Genomic DNA, 19,888 nt, shown 5'->3' on the forward strand with positions numbered 1-19,888 from the left:
ATACTTTGGCCACCTGATGTGAAGAACTGACTCATTTGAAAAGACCCTGACGCTGGGAAAGACTGAAGGCAGGAGGAGAAGCGGACGACAGAAGATGAGATGACTGGATGGCATCACTGACTCGATGGAGATGAGTTTGAGCAAGTTCCAGGAGTTGGTGATGGACAGGGAGGCCTGTCATGCTGCAGTCCATGGGGTCGCAAAGAGTCGGACACAACTGAGCGACTGAACTGAGCTATCTTCTCTCTAAATGTTTTTGAAGATCTTTTCTTTGTCACTGGTGTTCTGCCACTGTGGATTTCTCTTATATTTATCCTGAGTGGGATATGCTGTGTCCTGAGTCTAAGGATTTGTGTTTTTCAAGTTTTAGAAAATGATTGCTTTTATCTCCTTAAATATCACTTCTCTCTTTCTCCCACTGAGCCTGCAACTGGATGCATGTTAAACCGTCTATCTTCTTTTTTGTTTTTTGAATTTACTTTTTTGGCTGCACTGGATCTTCGTTGCCGCACAGGCATCTCTAGTTACAGAGAGCAGAACTACCCTCTAGTTGTGGTGCACAGGTTTTTCCTTGCACCTTGGCCTCTCTTGCTCTAGAGCACAGGCTCAGTAATTGTACACAGGCTTAGTTTCTCCATGGCATGGGCAGTCTTCACAGACCAGGGATTAAACCTGTGTCTCCTGCACTGATGGGCAGATTCTTAACCACTGTAACACCAGGGAAGTCCTCTTCTGTTGTCTCATTCATCTTTGTGTTGAATCTATTTAATATTCCCTTTAGGATGTTTATTTGAACAATGACTTGTCATTCAGTAGTTTTTAACTTTAGAAGTTGTGTCTTCACTCCAAAGGTATCTGCTATTTGCCTCTGATTGTAAGTCCATCTCCGTAATTGTAATTTCCATCTCCTACTCTCAGAGTGACTTAACGTCTCAAGGATTTGATAATATTTGTTTCGAGTCCTTGACTTGATCTTAATCTGTGAGAGCCTTGCCAGCTTAGCATGGAGAAGCTTTCCTTCCGCATAGACTTGCACCTACGTCTGCTGATAGCCAAGTGGCCCCCAACCCAAGATCTCTTCAGCCCTGCTGAGGGTTTCTGCTCAAAACAGAGCTTTAAGCTTAGGTCCCCCCACTCCCTTGCTGCTGTTCCAAGGTAATATCCCTACAGTCAGTTTTGCTGCCTCACTCTTCCCCTCTGCCTGCCTTTCCAACCTGGCACGCTACTGCTCGCCAATACCCTAGCATTTTGGCACCCCAGGGCACCGTTCCTGGTCCCCACCTCTGCAGCCAAGGCTTCCCGCCACCCACCTTGGCCTCAGTTCATTGCCTCTTCTAAGCCAATATATATATTTATTTTTTAAAGCAATGATCCAGAGGGAGGTGGGAGGGGGGACCAGGATGGGGAATACATGTAAATCCATGGCTAATTCATTTCAATGTATGACAAAAACCACTGCAATGATGTAAAGTAATTAGCCTCCAACTAATAAAAATAAATGGAAAAAAAAAAAAAAGCAATGATCCCCGGAGACCTCTATCTTTTGCAAGACTGGTGGTGTCTCGGCTTGTGTGTGTGTGTGTGTGTGTGTGTGTGTGTGTGTGTAAACAAAGTTTCTACTGTGGGGAAGTTGCAGGGGAGCTCCTCAGGACTTAGCTATTCATGATAACAGAATTGATGATAACAGAGCATTTTCTAACACATTAAAAAAATCTTAAGTTCTCTACATGTCAGCAATGGGTGGGACAATGGGGGGGGACAAATTAAAAAATTTCCAAAACAGAGGAGGGAACTACAGAGGCCATTGAGGTTGGGATCCAAACTGTTTGCAAGCCAGAGAGGCCACTTTCTGGCCAATGGCTCCCACATTGGTCTCTGATGTTATGAAAAGTGGTGGCAGTGAAGACTGATCTGCATCCTTTCTTTGCAGAAATGGCAAAGAAAAAGAGCTTCAAGATAGAGTTCAAATCCCATCCTCATCCCAGGAACCTCCAACACGACGGTGCAGAAAGCCCCCGCTGCTGTTCTCTGGATATGTTATTACAGAGATTGAGGGCCATCGATGCCCAGGATGATAAACTAGCCAACATCATGGATGTGGTGGGGGAGTTTGGCACATTCCAGCGGAGGCTGGTGGCCCTCAGCTTCATTCCCAACTTCTTGTCCTCCTTCTTCATGTTTGCTGATATCTTCATGTTCGCACCCCAAAAGCCCTATTGCAACACCAGCTGGATACTGGCAGTGGACAGAAACCTGTCAGAGGCTGAGCAGATGAATCTGACCCTGCCCCGTGCACCCAATGGCAGTTTCCTGACTTGCCTCATGTATGTGCCTGTGGACTGGGATCTGGATTCTACAATCCAGTTCGACCTCAATCACACAGACTCATGTCAAAATGGGTGGATCTATCCTGAGAGCAAGAGGCGGTCACTGATAAATGAGGTATGCCTTGTCCTGAGTTGCCTGAAGCTACCCCAGGTCCCCAGAGATGTGCCTTCACCCTCACTGAACAGTGGGGGGAAAACTGAGAGCCACGAAGGTGAAACATTCGGCCCGAGGTCACCCCGCAGAGGCACGGCCAGGGCAGAAACAGGATTCCTTCTGCCCAGTCCTAGGCTTACCGATCTTAGCCAGGAAGCTAGAGTAGGCTGGGGAGTAGGGGCAGGTGGCAGTGTTTGCCATCTGTCCAGGAAACTGCTGGAGTTGTGGCTCCGCCTTCTGAAATCACAAAAGTTAGAGAACTGGGGAAAGAACAGCTTTGATCTGGTACCTCTTAACAATTTCTCAGCCTAACAATTTCTTACCTGGCCCTTTCACAGCATAGGCCTGCCCAATCTGATTCTCTAGCCAGGAGCCTAGCATCTGTATTTGGGAAAGAGTCTTTGGCCTTTCTGGCCTTCGCTCAGTTACCTGTCCATCTGTCCCATTCCTTGGCCTGTGTCTCCAGTCTCTCTCCCCAGGCCTAATTCCTAGAGTCTGCTAGATGTAGGTGGGATGCAGAGGTAACACAGATGACGCCTTGCTGCACACAAGTTACCTGCCATTGTCCCTGGCCCCTTTTGCCTAAAAGCCCACCCTGGGTGGAGGCTCAGTCTCTGGACCTAGAAGGCCCTGGGTGGAAGCCTGTGGCCAATCCCTGCATATAACCCCCAGTTTGACTTGGTGTGTGGCAACGAAACAAGCAACGAAATCGTGTATACCGTGTTCTTGGCTGGGCTCTTGACGGGGGCTGTCATCTTCGGGTTCATAACTGACAAGTAAGTCTTTCCTTTGGGCCCTGGGACATCCCTCCTTCTTCTTCGTGGCCATTCAGAACCAATGAGTCTCAAATTAAGGGAGACAAGGGTAGGGGCACTCCAGAGGCGGGTGGACGGCTCAGGATCTGGTCCTGAGTGCGGAGTAGGGCCACCCGCAGAGATCCAAGGTCTCGGCGCAAGCGCCTTCCACTCCTGCAGGTTGGGCCGCTACCCCACCATCCTGCTGGCGCTGCTGGAGCTGGCCATCTTCGGCTTCGGGACAGCCTTTGTCAGCAGCTTTAACCAGTATATATTCTTCCGCTTTTGTGTGTCCCAGGCCGTGATGGGCTACGCCATCGGCAGCTCGGCTTTACGTGAGGCGGGGCGCTGGGGGCGGGGCGGGGGCGGGGCGCGGGGGCGGGGCGCTGGGAAGGGGGTGGGGCCGGCGCGCACCTGCTGGGAACCCACCGGACAGTTGGGGTTATGGCCCAACCTGGCAGCCAGTGGAGGCTTAGGGATGCCAGGAAATCCGTGCCCACATTGCCCTTGTACCATCATCCCCCTGGTACCCCACACATCTCCCCCTTCACACTCCTTGCTTCACCTACATGACTTACGCTTATTCAACTCTTAAGAAAGTCCAGGTAGCTAGTAAGCACGTACTCCTTTCATCCTGGCAGCTGTCTATTCAGCAGGGGCTATTCTGTTATTCCTTTAGCTGATATTTGAACCTTGGGAAGTTAACCAACTTGCTCAGAGTCACATGGTAGTTACGTGAAAGAGCTGGGATTTCTGCCCCGCCCCACCCCCCAACCTGTGATGCAAAACTCCCACGCACCCATACATTTATTGCTGCCGTGGCCTTGTATGAAACCTGCTGGGGAACTCCGCTCCCACTTCTCACTGGGAAATTTCCAGAGTCCCAGCCAGAGGGAACTGGGTCCTCCATAGAGGCTGAGCTCTAAGTGGCCAAAGCAGTGATGCATTAAGAGTCAAGACAAGGACAGTGACACCTTGCGTGTGTCAGGCCACATGTGAAGTCCTGTGCCCAGGACCAGGCCTTCTCGGTGATAGGTGTGTGGTCAGGCCGGAGGTGTTCAGAGGGAACTGCCAGGTTGAGAACAAAGTGGAGGCTACCTCTGTGGTTGGGAGCTCAGGCGAGGGGCCTGCAATGTGCCCTGGGCACACTGAGGCACTCTCTGTGGCTTTGAAGTGCTGTCTCTGGACCCAGATCCCAAGCAGGCAGAAGAACACCAGTCCCTGAGCAGAGCTGGGGCATCTCAGAAGGCTGGGTGTGAGGGCAGCCTTGTGAACCCTGAGCTGATTATGATTTTGTCTTCTGCATAGTCACTGAGTGGCTAATGGGCATGCACCGGGCCCATGCCTTCATCCTGGGACACTGCTTTTTTTCCATGGGAGTCGTTTTCCTGACAGGACTTGCCTACAGCCTTCCCCACTGGCGGCTAATGTTTCTGGTGGGTGGAACACCTGTATTCCCCCTCATCTGCTATATCTGGTGAGCAAACAAATACAGGACATGCACAAGGATGGGTCTGATGGGCTGGAGACTAGGAGGATGGGGAGTCCGTGAAGGGTTGGAGTGCATGGGATTTTCCCTGGGAGAAAGTGTATGAGATGAGAAGGCTCTCCAGGGGCAAAGCCTCTGGAACCCCAGCACTAGTGCCATCAGAGGAGATCCTCAAAGAGATGTCAGAGAGGTGGTCAGAGAACCAGAAGAAAAAAAAATGTTGAAAGGCAAGAGTTTAAGGATTGGGGAATGGTCAGAGTTGAAGGCAAGAAAGGTGAGAAGCATCTGTTGGTCTTGGTGACCTTGAGGTGGATTCTGTGGAGCCAGAGGAGGTTGAGGAGTGAGGAGGCACTGAAATAAAGAGAGTCACCCAGGTGGCAAAAGGAGAGGAACAGAAGAGGAGGCAGAGAGGGAGTAAGCTGAAATCACCGTATTAAGGGTTTGGCAGTGCTGGGTGAAGCAATGATCATCTTGCCACAGAATGTAAGGACAGACTCCCTTTCTCCAAGACTGTGCCTTTCATCAGGCTTGAGTTGATGACTTGAAGACTGTGTCTTTCATGAGTAGATGAGCAACATGGGGAGGGGAAGAGATTCAAGACTCTCTCACTTCCACGAACAGGATATTTCTAGCCCTTCTAGTTGGCAAAGGAAGATGGCCACCGGGCCATGGTTTGTTTGTTTTTTTTTAAATAATAAGTGCTATCCTGAAGGTGGTAATGCCTCTCTTTAGAAGGTGAGGTTATCAGACATTTTTACCAGCTTTAGGAATTCAGCTGAAATTTCAGATAAAAAAGTTCCACATTATATTTGATTCTTCCTTTTTCTCTGATGTCATTTTTTCATTTCATTTTCCTTGTTCCTCAGCCTTGATGCTGAAAACTCAGCCTCTGTGCACCAATGCCAAATCAAATCTTAGAGACACAGTTTTGAGTGAAACAGAAAAGAATAAGCCTTATTGCTTTGCCAGACAAAATGGGGGACAAGTAGCCTCCTGCCCCAGAAACTGAGTCCCAACCCAAGAGGATTCAACGAGGAGTTTTATAGTAATGGTTCAAGGGCGGAGTTGCTGATAAAATTAGGGTATGTGCAGGACCTATACTCCTCTAATCTGGTTTCAGGTAATATTAAAACATATATATATATATATATGTTTGTTTGTTTTATGTATTTGACTGTGCCAAATCTGTTGCAGTACATGGGATCTTTTTAGTTGTGGCATGCAGGATCCCTGACCAAGAGTCAAACCCAGCCCCCTGCATTGGGAGTACAGAGTCTTAGCCACAGGACCACCAAGGACGTCCTCAAGTAATCTTTTGATGAGCTTCTCTGGTTCCTTTAATTGGGCCTTAGGTAGTCTTCTTTGGAATGAAGAATGCTGACAGCTTCCATTTATTGGGGGCTTTATGAAGAACTCAAAAGATATTGTCATGTGTATCCCTTGAGGCTGAGCCAGGACCCTGCCCCACATCTGCACTGCTGTTTCTTGGCTGCTCCTTCCCTGATTAGTCCATTGGAATTCAGGGACACTTATGGAGGTTGGAGTCTGTTCCCTACAAACAAGAAACGGGGGACACAGAAAGGTTTCCACACCCGGAGTCCTCACGGGGTCCTCCTTAGTTTCAGCCTCTCCTATGCTTTCAGTGCCAACTACTCCACATCCGAGGACTGGAGTCTCCAGGGTCCTCGGAAGCCAGGAGTGAGGTTCTCTGACCCCTTGCTACTCCAGCTGTGCAGCGGGGGCGTTGCCTACCCAGTTGCCCACCCCATCCACTCTGGGCTTCATGTGCTTGCTAAATCTTTCTTCCCACTTCTCCTACATGAGGGTTGGTATCTTTTTTCACTCTTTTTTTAAAAAATTATTATTAATTTATTTGATTGTGCCAGGTCTTAGTTGCAGCATGCAGGATCTTCCCTTTTCCTTGAGGCATGCAAACTCTTAGTTGCAGCATGTGGGATCAGGCTCTATCCCTGGGTCCAGAAGATCCCCTGGAGAAGGAAATGGCAACCACTTTGGTATTCTTGCCTGGAGAATCCCATGTACAAAGGAGCCTGGTGGGCTGTAGTCCATGGGCTCATAAAGATTTGGACATGACTGAGCAACTAGTTCCCTTATGAGGGTTCAAACCCGAGCATTGGGAGCATGGAATTTTAGCCACTGGACCACCAAGAAAGTCCTTCACTCCTCTTTTTTAGTAGGCATGTGGTCAATCTCCCATCTTTCTGGAGACATCCCAGTTTAATGACTTGAGGACAGTTTTGTAGCCTTAGAATGGAGGAGGATAACAGGGTAACTGCTTGCTGGCCCCTTGGGGGGCTGGAGGGAACAGGAGCAGGAGCAGGCAGAGGGGATGAAAGTTGTCTCCAGAGTTCTGGGTGTGTGTGTGTACAGTGAACAGCCACAGAGTCCAGGCTGGGGCAGGAAGAGGAACAGTTACAAAAAATCAGCAGGGGCTGATGGCAAAGTTTTGTTAAGAGTGCCTTTCCAGGAGACTGGGGTTCATACTAGCTCTGCCTCTATGAGTTTGGGCAAGCCACTAGGCCCTGAGGCTGAGAATAAATGGGAATAGTCATACTAGATCTGGGTTTGGGCAGAGGATTAACAGACTGATAAAATAAGGACACTTAAGAAGTGCTTTAAATGTTAAGCTGTGTAGGTTCTTCAACTTGGAAGGATTAGGAAGAATCAAGGACCTAGGGTTATTTTGAGGTCAAAGGCAATGGGAGATGTGATCAGGAGGAAGTGGGCCGGAGTAGAGACCTCCATTCACCCAGGAAGGGGCTGGGCCCTGCGGTCAAAACTGGGGTCCTGCCTCCCGTACTCTCCAGGCTATTAGGAGATAGGAAACAGGAGAATCCCCAACTACGAGAACGAGGCTCTAACAGAGGATGTGGATGCAAAGGGATGTGTCCTCAGTATGTCTGGGCAGGTGGGGACAACTCCAAAGGTAGAAAATAGCTGTTAGAGGTGGCTGAGGGGGACAGAAGCTGTGGTGCAGAAGCAGCCAGTGGCTGGGGTGTCACTGAGCAGTGGTGGATACTGTGAATGGCTTGGGCAGGGGTGGGCATGGAAGTCCGAGGATGATGGTCACCTTCAAAGCCTGCAACATCTGAGTCACCTCATGCTGGAATAGAATGTCCACAGCTGAGGCTGGGATGGGGCCAACTTGGGTCTGCGGGGCATCTTGGAGTGATGGGTAAGAGAGGGATGGGCCATGCAGGATTCTCCCAGAGTCCCCACGGTGGCTGATAATGAAAGGGAAGCTGGAGGAGGCCAAGCAAATGCTGTGCTATGCAGCTGCTGTGAACAAAAAGACCATTCCTTTAAGTCTGCTGGATAAGGTAAGAGACCTCTGGCCTGGAGTTGGGACCCAGGGAGGAGGGCTACATAGGGGCCTCTTCCCTCCTCATCCTTTCAGGTGGGACCTCGGCCCAGAGGGTGTCCCTAGCCCACTGCTCGAGGAGAATGGTGACAGCAAAATGGAACCCTGCCAGGGAAAAGCCAGAAGCCAGGCTGGTCCTGGGAGGCAGAGGGCAGGGGACCCCGTGAGTCCTGCTGGCGGGGAGCAAGCTGGGGTCTTGGCCCTGCATGTGGCTGGTCCTGCTTGTCCTATAGTTGCAACTGCCTGGAAAGAAGGTGGCTTCAGCCTCTATCCTGGACTTCTATAGCAACAGGTACCTCCGCAAGTTAACCTTGGTGATGTGCAGCATATGGTGAGTACCCCGGGCTGGCGGTGGGGACTGCAAATGGGCTTGCAGTTCAGGGATCCAGGGAGAAAATAGATGTTGGGCGGCCAGTGGGGGGAGCAAGACCTGAGAACCCTGGTGCAGCCCACAGAACCCAGATCTCCATGTTTGTTCCTGTCCTCCACGGCCACCCTGCCACGCTCTCCTCTGCCTGTCTTCATTCCTGGCTTTCTGTGTGCCTTTCTTGGAGAGTGTCTCTCTTCCGGTAATGAATTCCAGGTTTGCTATCGGTTGCAACTATTACACGCTGGGCTTAAAGACAAGGGAATTGGGCATGAACATCTACCTCTCACAAGTGATCCCTGGCATGATGGAGGTGCCCGCCCGGCTCTGCTGCATCTTTCTCCTCGAGCAGTTTAAGAGGAGAGGAACCCTGATTATGACTTTGTTCCAAGGAGCCACCATGTGCTTCCTTAGCCTTATGCTCCCGTCAGGTACAGCCTCCACAACCCCTCTTTCCGCCTCCCTGATAGCACTCCCCCAACCCTCTAGCTTCCTCGAATCCCTACCTCGTGCCTCCTGGCCCTATCCAGCCAACACAACACCCTGGGAGTCAGCCTCTTGCATCCACAGCCCGCCAGCCCTATAGTGGCCCTAGCACTTCCCGAGAAGGGACCATTCTCTAGAGCACTGCCCTCTTGGGTGAAGAGGGGCCTCCCAGGACAAGGCACTGGAAGGTCCCAGGGCCCTGGGAGGGGAAGAGGTGCTGTTCAGAGGAATCGCCCTTGGGCAGGAGAGCGGGCAGCCGTCTTCCCCTCGAGTCCTGCCCACATCAATAATTAAATGTGAACAGAGGCAGTCTTCAACTGCTACCCCAGCCCTATGTCATCTGTAGCCTCACCAGGAAAAACTCAGCTGTGTACTGCAGATTGAGCCTAATACTGGGCCAAACTCTCAGAAACAATACTTGCATGGAGGCCACTCATTCCCAAGGGGGCCCCGTGCCCCATGCCCTGTCAATTCAGAACCAGGGAAGGAGACGGGAGGGGGGACTCTCAATATTTTCAAAATTGCAAAGAGTCCTAGAACAATGCACATGCCCCAGGTCACAAGGCTGGAAGAATGTGGCAGGGCTGAGGATGTGGACCTTAAGATGTCAGCGTTCATTCACCTGATCAGAATGGCTACCACAGGAGCCCCCTCAGCCTCTGGGGCCAGGGTTGGGGAGGCTGTGTCCAGGATCTGCCTCATGGAGCTCCCTCACTCTCCCTGGGGGCTGCAGTTTTGTGTGTCTTGACCTGGACCCTTTCTCTCCCTCTCCTGCTGTTGGCAGTGTTGACTGGCTAAAACAAAATGGAAGAAACAAAGCTGTTATTCAGTTTCCATTGTTCAGTGGCTTTTTAAAAATGCGGGTCTATAAGGAGTTAAGCAGAGCTGTCTGAAACCAGACAGACTAGGAGGGAAACCCCTAGTAAATAAAACTAGGTCTCCAATTTCATCCCAGAGTCAAGTGAAGCCAGGCCCGGAGTTGAGCACGGGGAGGAGGCCTGGGGCAGGGTCCCGCAGAGGCTAGTAGGGGAGGAGCTGGAACTCCTGGCCCCAGGTCAGTGAGCTGGGGGGTTCAACTCCCCTAGACCTGAGGAATGGGGTTTCCCGAGATCATTTCTGCCTCTTCCAGTGTATAATCTGGCTCCCCAGAGTTGGGCATCCTGGAATGTCTAGCCACTCAGGCCCCAGGGACTAAATGCCCCCTTGCCCCTCTCTACCTGGCAGAGAATGAAGGAGAAGTGGGGAGAGCCCTGAGCAGGCAGCCCGGCACACAAGGTGCCGGCCTGGGGCTGAATGGATGCTCCAGAAGGAGCAGGCGGTGGGGCGGGGGAAGCTGGATCTGGGTGAACATGTGGCAGATCACAGACAGCCTGGAGGCAGGGATGCAGGAGCTGAGTCCACACAGTAGGTGATGGCCTGAGAGCCCATGGGGGTCCCACTCCACTGACCAACTCTCCCAGCTGATGTACTTATTCCCTCTAGCAGACTGACCCTCCTCTGAGTCTGCTGACCAGCTGGTAGGGGTGGACTGTCCAGATGCCTTCTGAGGGGGACTGAGGGAGGGCCAGTGGGCAGGCCTCCCCCGCCTGCCCCAAGGGGAGGGTCGCCGCAGACTCAGGTGGCCGCATTGTCTGGCCACAGAGTTGAAATCCCTCGTGATCTTGATAACCCTGCTGGGAGAGTTCAATCTGGCCGCCTCCATCACCATGTTCTACATCTACACTTCTGAACTCCTCCCCACCATCATCAGGTAGGGGGGCCTGGTGGATGATGGTGGGGGCGGGGTGTGGTCGGGAGTGGGCAATAATAGGATGAATAACGGCAGCTGAGATTGGGCATTCAACGGGTGACAGGCACCCTGCCAAGCAGTTTACATGGGCTACTCCATTTAACTCTCACCCGCAATATCCCCGACACCATCATCACCCCTCATTCAGACATGAAATCAGAGTGGCAAGGGCACTTTCTCAAGGTCAGACATAGCAGGTGGCACAAGTGGGACTTGGACCTAGGCTGTTTGACTCTAGTCCCTGACTGCCACTGACTGTCTAAACCGTGTCTGGGCCACTCTGGGGTTCAGGGCCTTCTCCAGAGGAACCCTTGACGATGGCTGTAGTATCCCCCTCCCCACCCACCCTCACACACCCATACTATGGTGTTTGAGCCTTATAATTCTCCCACTCCTGGCTCCATAAAAAATTACTACCCACCTCTGCAATAACAAGTAACTAAATTCTCCAAGGTTGCACAGTGAGTTGGGCAGGGTGGAGATGAGGGTGTGGGATTTGGGGAAGCTACTTTTCCCACCCAGTCCAGTTGCTGGGCCCAAAAAGCCTCCAAATGAACTCTCACCTCCCCTTCCAGGGCGACAGGTCTGGGTCTAGTGTCTCTGATCTGGGTGGCTGGAGGCATCTTGTCTGTGACACTCATCCACCAGAACATTGCCATCCTACCCATCATTCTCTGCTCCCTCTCGGCTTCCGTGGCTTTGTTCTACTGCTCCAATTTGCCAGAAATGCAAGATCAGCCCCTACCTGATACCCTGGAGCACATTACACCACAGTCAAGGTAGGTGTGTGTGGCTGCTAGACTCTGGCCAGAACAGGGCCTGGTTTTTAAGCCATTGGCCACGAGAGCATGTCAGACACTATCCGTCGCCACCCCGCTGCCAGAAGGCCTATGATACAAAGGCTACTCTCTACTCACAGCAGACTCCCTCGCTCTCCTGGATGCTGCCACCTGCCTTGGTCCAGCCCAGCCTCTGTCAGCTCCCATTCTGTCTGGCTCTCCTGACCCAGCGTGGGCCAGACCTTCTTTCCTCAGCCCCTGATGCCTGCCTACACAGGGGTGATGCCCGTGGCGATGTTCTGGGCTTCCTCCTTTCCCAGGGCACAGGGGACTAGCTTGGAATCAGCTTTCTGAGTACTTCTCCATTCCCTTCTGAACTCCCAGTTCCTCAAAAAGGACCCAGTCTTTTATTATGATTTTTTTTTTTTGACCATACCACTGCACAGCATGGATGATCTTAGTTCACTGACCAGGCATTGAACCCATGCACCCTGCAGTGGAAGTGTGGATTCTTAACCTGTGGACAGCCAGGGAAGTCACCAAAGGGACCCAGTCTTGATTTATGACTCTGGCCTCTTGGCCCCAATAGCCCAGGACCCCACTTGGGAAATGGGCTCCACCCAACTTGTTTCCTGGGCTCTCTGGTCTCAAGTGCCCTGTAAAAGGCTTGCCAGGATTGGTAGAAACACTCCTAGGATTTAGGCCAGCAGAACCCACAGCTCTCTCCCTGGACCTGAGCAACAGAGAGGGGCAGAGGCTGCTTGATGTCTTCCAGTGCCCTCTGCTCATAGCACAGGGGCCTCTGCTATTGGCTTCCTCAGTCCTCCTTCCCACCATCGTCCTACTTCTCGCCTCCTTTTTCAAACTCTCATTGACAGCCCCTGAACTAGGCATGGTACCAGAGCTGGGCTGTCAAAGGTTAGAGTTCCCGGGCTTGAGCAAGGGAGACAGATATGCAAACAGTTTTCACCAATGGACTCTGACACAGGAATATACAGGACCTATAGGAACCCCAGGAGGGAGGAACTTTAGTTTAGGGATTTGGGGCAGGCTTCCCAGAAGAAGGGATATTTGAGTAGGGCTTTGAAGGATGAAAAGGCGTTTGGTCCATTGTAGAGAGAGGGAGTGGCATGCAGCAGAGGGACATAGTAGTGTTTAGTTAGTTAGGACGGTAGCTAAAAGCACAGGCTCCGGAGCCAGAGAGCCTGGATCTCTGTCCCTGATAACATTTGCTAGCATGTGCGTAGGGAGGTTACCTATTACCTCTGAGATTCAGTATTTGCAACATGGGATGATAACGTAATAATAACAAGAGCTAACGTGTATGGAGCATTTCCCATGTGTCAGGGCCTGTTCTAGTTGCATGCCTTTCCACCTTTGCCCTAAAAATCACCACATGCAGTAGTGACAGGTAGGTCCTGTCACTGTCCCTCATTTTACAGATGAGGAAACTGAGGCATGGAGAGGTAAAGACATAGAACCTTGCCTTCCTCTCTCATAGGAATTTGGAAGGTTAAACCCAAATGAAGTGGTTGGCGGGGATTCCCTGCCATTCCAGTAGTTAGGACCCTGTGATCTCACTGCCAAGGACCTGGGCTTCCATCCCTGGTCAGGGAACTAAAATTCCGCAAGCCATGTGGTGAGGCCAAAAAAAAAATTCAATAAATAAATAATAGAGTGGTTGGCACAGTGGCACAAGGCAAGTGCTCAGTAAATGCCAGTGATAAAGATGGTAAACAGCATCCCAAAGATGCAGAAGAGTGAAGGGTCTGACTAGGGCTGGGAGACATAACAGGCCTGATTCTGGAGGCGAGGACCCCTCCTAGGCTCATGGAGAAGCTTGGCTGGGGACCCACCAAGGCATGGGAAAGCCCCACCTCTCAAGAATGCAGAGCCAGGCCTGGCCTGTTTTCTCAGCTCCTAAAAGGATGTGCAGCTCAGACTTTTTCTCCAATGGTTTCTTCAGGAGCATAAGCGAGGAACTCTCGAATGAGGACATGTTAAGTGATGACATGACGGAGGAAGTGGCCAAGAACACCATTCTCAACTCCAGGTTGACGAGCATGGACCAAGATAGTCTCTCCAGCCCACCTTTGCAATCTAAAGATGAAAAAATAGACAAAGAGGAGGACTGAGGACCAGGCTTTCGGATGATCTCGGGTGGGAGCTGAGGGGCTGGATATGGGGCTGTGAATTCTAGGCCTATTCCAACTTGGGTGGCAGGGTCAGTCCTGCTCCAAGGCCAGCCCTGGAGATTTAGACATGGCCCCACCTCTCAGGGAGCTAGCATATGATTCATTCCAATAAAGGTACCATGTTTTACTTGAGATGACTAGGTCAAAATTCACTGTGTCCAGAGGACCCATGGGCCTGGAGGAGAGCGGTCCTTGATGTCTCCGCTGACCTCTGGGGATAGCGAGGAGTCATCTGATTGGGATGTGGGGGTGGTGGTGTCTGTGAGGGCCAGGAGTGGGAAAGGGTACCACTCACCTCTATGCTGACCACATCCTTTAGCTCAGGTGTCCACTGGTGTGGGTGGGCTCCCTGCTTCAGGTACAGGCTGGGGACAGATTCCACAGGCCTGCCCCTGTGTGTGTGTACCTGTCAAGGGAGGGGTAAAGGAATAATGAGATAATAATAATAATAATAATAATGCCATGGCACAAGGCTTTCTCACGCCATCTTTCCTTTGCTTTTCCCAAATAAGCACCTCCTGGGATTACCTGTCTCACTCTTATCCCATGGAGAGGGGAGGGCTGTGTCTTCCCTGATGATTCCATCCCGACTGACCTCTGACCTCCACCACCCTTAGGATAATCCTCAAACCCCAGCTCACAGTCCTGGCTGCCTTGGAGGTGAGTCTGCCTTCCCAGTCACTGTAGGGGCTCCCCCAGGTGGGGCCCAGGATTCCTTATCCACTGGTCAGACCTAGAAACATTTGGGACAGGCCCTGGGTTCCACTCTCTCTCTCCTCCCTGGGAGAGGAGTTTATTTGGAAGATCATTATCAGTTTGCAGGGAGGTGCTAACTCCCCAGAGATTCTGTGGGAAGGAAGGAGTGTTTTCATGGAACCTCAGGGTCTCCCAGGCAGGGGCTGGAGGGCAGGGCAGCAGGGCACCCAAACTTCAGGACAGTGAGAAGCTGGTGTCCAGGACTCCATCTTAAAATACCATTTTCCTTTTTTTTAAAATTGAAGAATAGTTGATTTATGTACAATGTGGTGCGAATTTCTGCCGTAGAGCAAAGTAACTCAGTTATACACATATACAAATTCTTTTTTTTTTTCAATGTTTTTCTCCATTATGGTTTATCCCAGGATGTTGGATGTAGTTTCCTCTGCTATACACTAGAGCCTTGTTGTTTATCCATTCTAAATGTATAAAGATATCATTTTCTGATTTCTCTATTCTTTACCCAGTTTCCCAGGATTGCCTCCAAAGAGGGGTTTGAAAGGCCCAGGAGAAAAGATCTCACGAAGTTCCTGCTTACAGGACGACAGGATATTTTAAAGGCCTCCCTTCCACCTTCTGGGAGAGGCCTGTCTGTGAACTGTGATGGCCCACCCATTTCCTCTGTTTAAATGCCTCATCTCACATTACTTTGCTGGAAGGATTCAGCCAGTGCTGCAGGGAACAGGAGGAAGACATGGGTCTGGACACTGATGGGGCAGAGTCAAAAGAGCTGGTGGCCACAGATGTGATTGGCAGAAGATCTAGAACACCCCTACCTCACTCAGATATTCCTTAGGTGGCCAGGGTTTGTCAATCACTTGCAGACAGGACCTAGTTTGCTTATATGTTATTGTTGTTGTTTAGTTGTTAAGTAGTGTCTGACTCTTTTGTGACCCCATAGACTGTAGCCCACCAGGCTCCTCTGTGTGATAAGATTTCTCAGGCAAGAATACTGCAGGGCATTATCATTTCCTTCTCCAGGGAATCTTCTCGACCCAGGGGTCGAATCCGTGCCTCCTACATTGCAGGCAGATTCTTTACCTCTGAACCATTAGGAAAGCCCGTTTGTTTATCTAATCAATGGCTAATATTACCTAGAGTTTGGCATTGTATATTTTAACAGGCCATAGGCTAGCCACTGGCCAGATACGGCCATTGAGGACTTGAAATGTGGGTCGTTGGAGCTGAGATGTGGGCACGCCCGTAGGCCCAGGTCAGACTGTGTCTTTACCCTGAGGGCAGTGAGGAGCTTCTGCCGGCTTTTAGGCAGTGGACACAGAGTCAGTTTTGCCTTCCACAAGGGTCACTCTGGTGGCTGTAGGGTGATATACCCATACAATAAAATGTTTTCTGGCCAAAAAAGGAATGAAGTACTTATATGCACTACTGTTACCTAGCAAAGGGCTCCTGTGTCTGCAGTGTAGAAGGCCAAACTCTGACACTGGATGTTAGCAGCAAAGTCATGGTTTATTGCAGAGTACCAAGAAAGGGAGTGGGGGACACATTTCCGATCCATTCCAAATTTGAATTGGAGGTGTTTTTAAAAGGGAAGAACTAGGAAGCTGAGATTAGTCATTGTCTTGTATAATTTCTGTGATATTTTAAAAATCATAGTTTCAAGGAGTCATGAGTTTTCCAGTTTCCAGTTCTCTGATCAGGAAGATGGTCCATGGCTCAGGTGCTTGTGAACTCATCTTGCCCTGGAGATGTAACTTGAGTTTGTACATTAGATATCTACAACAGCAATTTTAGTACATAGATAATGTTATCATGTTATAAACAGTAGCTGTTTTAGTCATCAGGTACCTCTAGTTGATTAGTGTTCAGTGAGCACAGGATTAAGGTCAAGGGGACAAGAAAAGGAATAATGGTTTAGATAGAGAGGTTAATCATAAACCAGATAAGGGAACTCTGTTTTAGGAGGCTCAGCTTCACTCCTGTGTGAATGAGTCTTGAAAAATATGCGGAGTATAGTAAACCAGTCAGAAGAGGTCACAGAGGTTGTATGGTTCTATTTAACTTAAATGTCCTAATAGGCAAAGTAGATTAGTGGTTGCCAGTGTTTGGGGAGAATGGGAAAGAATGAACAGTGGGATTTCTTTGGGGGTTTATGAAAGTGTCCTAAGATTGGTTGGCAATGGTTGCACAATTCTGTGAACACACTCAAAACCATTGATTGAGCACTCTAAACAGATTGTGTGGTATGTGACTTATGTATCAATGAGAATGTTAAAAAAGAGAGATTAGCAGAAGGCAGAGTAATGAAGGAACTGAGAGCGGGGTGCTTACTTGACTGCAATTAGAAGGGTGCATTGTGCAGTATTTCTGGAGGGGAGTTTGGTAAGATGTACAGATATTGATATTTAGATTCTGTCTACCCTTTGACTCAGGAATCCTCCCCTGACTTACCCAAAGGAGGAGATACGAAGACAGGTGTACACAGGATGTTCACTGCAGCTTTGCTACATTAAAAATACATAATTTGGGGAAAATAAAATTTGAGGGGATTTCCCTGGTGATCTGGTGGCTAAGATTCCACATTCCCAAGGGAGGGGGCCCAGGTTTGATCCCTGGTTAGGAAACTAGATCCCACAGGTTGCAAATTATAGTTCACATGCTGCAGCTAAAGATCCCACCTGCTGCAATGAAGAATGAAGACCCTGTGTGCTGCAGCTAAGACCTGGCACAGCCAAATAAATACACTTTTAAAAAATTTTCCATTTTTTTTGGCAGGGGGGCGGGGGCGTGAAGCTTACGGGATCTTAGTTCCCCAGCCAAGGACGGAACCCATGTCCCGATCAGTTGAAGAGTGGAATTCTAACCACTGGACTGCCAGGGAAGTCCCAATTTTTTTTAAAAACAAACTTTAAGTCATTACTAAGAGATGCTACTGTTGAGATTATATAGTCAATACAATTTATTAAAGCTCTATATTTACAGACATGAAAAGCTGTCCATGACATATGTTTAGAGAAGTGGGCAGTTTAACAGTGGGACTTCAGCAGTTATGTAAAATTCAGGCATTTCTTTATACATGGAGGGAAGTTCATCAAAAGGCTGTGTATCTTTCAGAGCTCCTGATTTATGGAGTGTATTAGTTTTCTGGGGCTTCTGAGAAAAGTACCACCAAGTGGGTGGTTTAAAAATAGAGATTTGCTTTTTCACAGTTCTAGAGGTTACAATCCAAAAATTAAGATTATGGTGGGGTACTTGGGCCAGCTGATGTGAAGAACTGACTCATTTGAAAAGACCCTGATGCAGGGAATGATTGAAGGCAGAAGGAGAAGGGGACGACAGAGGATGAGATGATTAGATGGCATCGCCGACTCAAGACATGAGTTTGCGTAAGCTCCGGGAGTTGGTGATAGACAGGGAAGCCTGGCGTACTGCAGTCCATGGGGTTGCAAAGAGTCAGACACGACTGAGCAACTGAACTGAACTGAATGTTCTCTTTGGAGAATCTAGGAAAGAATCTTTCTGTGCCTTTTCTAGCTTTGGGTAGTTGCCAGCAGTCCTTGAGTGTGTATCTGTGTGTGTGTCTAAATTTCTCTCTTCCTATGGGGGTACCAGTGACTGGATTAGGGCCCACCCATTACAAAGTCATTTAAATTTGATTACATCTGCAAAGACCTTATATCCAAATAAGGTCACATTCACAGGTACGGGGAATTAGAACTTGAACATACATTTGGGGAATACACAATTCTGCTCACTATGTATGCTTAGTCGCTTAGTCATGTCCGAGTCTTTGTCACCCCATGGTCTGTAGTCCGCCAGGCTTCTCTGTCCTTGGGGATTCTCCAGGCAAGAATACTGGAGTGGGTTGCCATGCCCTCCTCCAGGGGGCCTTTCCAACTCAGGGATTGAACCCAGGTCTCCCTCATTGAAAGCAATTCTTTACCCTCTGAGCCACCAGGGAAGCCCAAGAATACTGAAGTGGATAGCCCATCCGTCCTCCAGGGGATCTTCCCCACCCAGGAATTGAACCAGGGTGTCCTGCATTCATTGCAGGTGGATTCTTTACCATCTGAGCTACCATGGAAGCCCCTCTGCTCACTATATGACGTTAGTTAATTTCTTTTCACTCTTTAAAAATTTTTTTTAAATTTATTTTTGGCTGCGCTGGGTCTTCGTTGCTACTCGGGCTTTCTCTAGTTGTAGCAAGCTGGAGACTCTAGTTGTGGTGAGCCAGCTTCTCATGGCAGAGTTTCCTCTTGTTGCGGAGCACAGGCTCTAGAGTGGGCGGGCTTTAGTAGCTGCAATATGTGGTCTCATGGGCTCTAGAATGCCGGTTCGGTAGTTTTAGTGCACAGGCTTCATTGCTCTCTTCACTCCTTAATGAAAGCATTCAAGAATATACATTTATCTTTTGAGTATGTGTATCCCCAAAGTTCTGAAAAGGATGTTTTCCTTTTCCTGGGTTCTAAACAGTGTGTTGTATTTTGACATCCTCTTTGACACAGTAATTATTTAAGAGAATAAGTTAAAAGTACTAAGAAGCCTGAGAGCCAATCCATTATTGCTATTTTCTTTTTTTTTTTTTTATTGCTATTTTCTTTGCTGGTTTTTTCTTTATTCTTTTAGTCTAAAAGTTAAAAGCTCAACAATACAGAATAAATTCAAATGCAGAAGTCACTCCCTAACCACCAGTTTTTAAGTCCCACTCCAACAGATAATTGTTAATAACTTAGAGGGGCTTCCCTAATGGAAAGTGGCTAAAACTCTGTGCTCCCAATGCAGGGGGCCCAGTTTGATCCCTGGTCGGGGAACTAGATCCCACATGCCACAAGTAAAAGTTTGCATGCCGCAACTAAGACCCGGTGCAGCCAAATAAATATTTGAGTCTGACAGAAAATAAACTCATTTAAAAAACAACAAAACTTGAAGTATATATTTCCAGACCTTCCTTTCATGTATACAGAACTGCTTTAAACACTCCTGGAATAGGAGAAATTGAGATTCCCAGGTATAAGAGCAGTAAAATCAGGAAAATGCAAGAGAAGAGCACCAACATTTAGTTTTCCTAAATCGAATTCGCTGCTCAGGTTAGTACAAGCGCAGGAAGAGCAGGAGCTTTTCTCCTCAAAGCTCTTTAGAATCAAAGTCCATCAAACTTTTCTCCAGATGTAGACACAAAATAGCTTTAAAAAAAAATCTGAATCTCAGCTGCTTGAGTTACTTATTTAACTAGAGGCAGGACCCACCCCTCACCCTCAGACTTGGATAAACAAATCTGTATGACGTTAGACCTGCTAAGGGCTATAGTTCAAAACATTTATTTTCACTCATAACAGCGTCCCACTGATCTTACAAAAATTTTGTACTACCTTTGAGATAGAACAGAGAGAAGAATTATTTAATTTCTGACAT

At 49.1% G+C, this 19,888-nt stretch overlaps 1 protein-coding gene and 1 long non-coding RNA gene across 5 annotated transcripts in view; both read left to right on the forward strand.

Annotated features, from left to right (window-relative positions):
• SLC22A14 (solute carrier family 22 member 14) overlaps positions 1-13,894 on the forward strand; it is a 29,065-nt gene extending 15,171 nt beyond the window's left edge. For 3 of the 4 annotated variants that reach the window (XM_070455428.1, XM_070455427.1, XM_070455426.1), the window contains exons 2-11: positions 1,931-2,442; positions 3,154-3,257; positions 3,456-3,610; positions 4,584-4,752; positions 7,985-8,105; positions 8,380-8,477; positions 8,730-8,944; positions 10,641-10,749; positions 11,364-11,567; positions 13,534-13,894. In XM_070455428.1, coding sequence (XP_070311529.1) covers positions 1,933-2,442; positions 3,154-3,257; positions 3,456-3,610; positions 4,584-4,752; positions 7,985-8,105; positions 8,380-8,477; positions 8,730-8,944; positions 10,641-10,749; positions 11,364-11,567; positions 13,534-13,702 — 1,854 coding nt within the window. In that variant the 5' untranslated portion in view covers positions 1,931-1,932 and the 3' untranslated portion in view covers positions 13,703-13,894. The remainder of the gene's footprint in view (positions 1-1,930; positions 2,443-3,153; positions 3,258-3,455; positions 3,611-4,583; positions 4,753-7,984; positions 8,106-8,379; positions 8,478-8,729; positions 8,945-10,640; positions 10,750-11,363; positions 11,568-13,533) is intronic. The other variant, XM_070455429.1, reaches the window with a different exon arrangement.
• A 343-nt stretch (positions 13,895-14,237) lies between these two features.
• LOC139031293 (uncharacterized) lies at positions 14,238-16,745 on the forward strand. Its single transcript, XR_011483778.1, has 2 exons — positions 14,238-14,422; positions 14,986-16,745. It is a non-coding gene; the product is annotated as an uncharacterized lncRNA (long non-coding RNA).
• The last annotated feature ends 3,143 nt before the right edge of the window (positions 16,746-19,888 follow it).

The sequence above is a fragment of the Odocoileus virginianus genome, chromosome 26 (genome assembly GCF_023699985.2).
Source record: "Odocoileus virginianus isolate 20LAN1187 ecotype Illinois chromosome 26, Ovbor_1.2, whole genome shotgun sequence".
NCBI classification, from domain to species: Eukaryota; Metazoa; Chordata; class Mammalia; order Artiodactyla; family Cervidae; genus Odocoileus; species Odocoileus virginianus.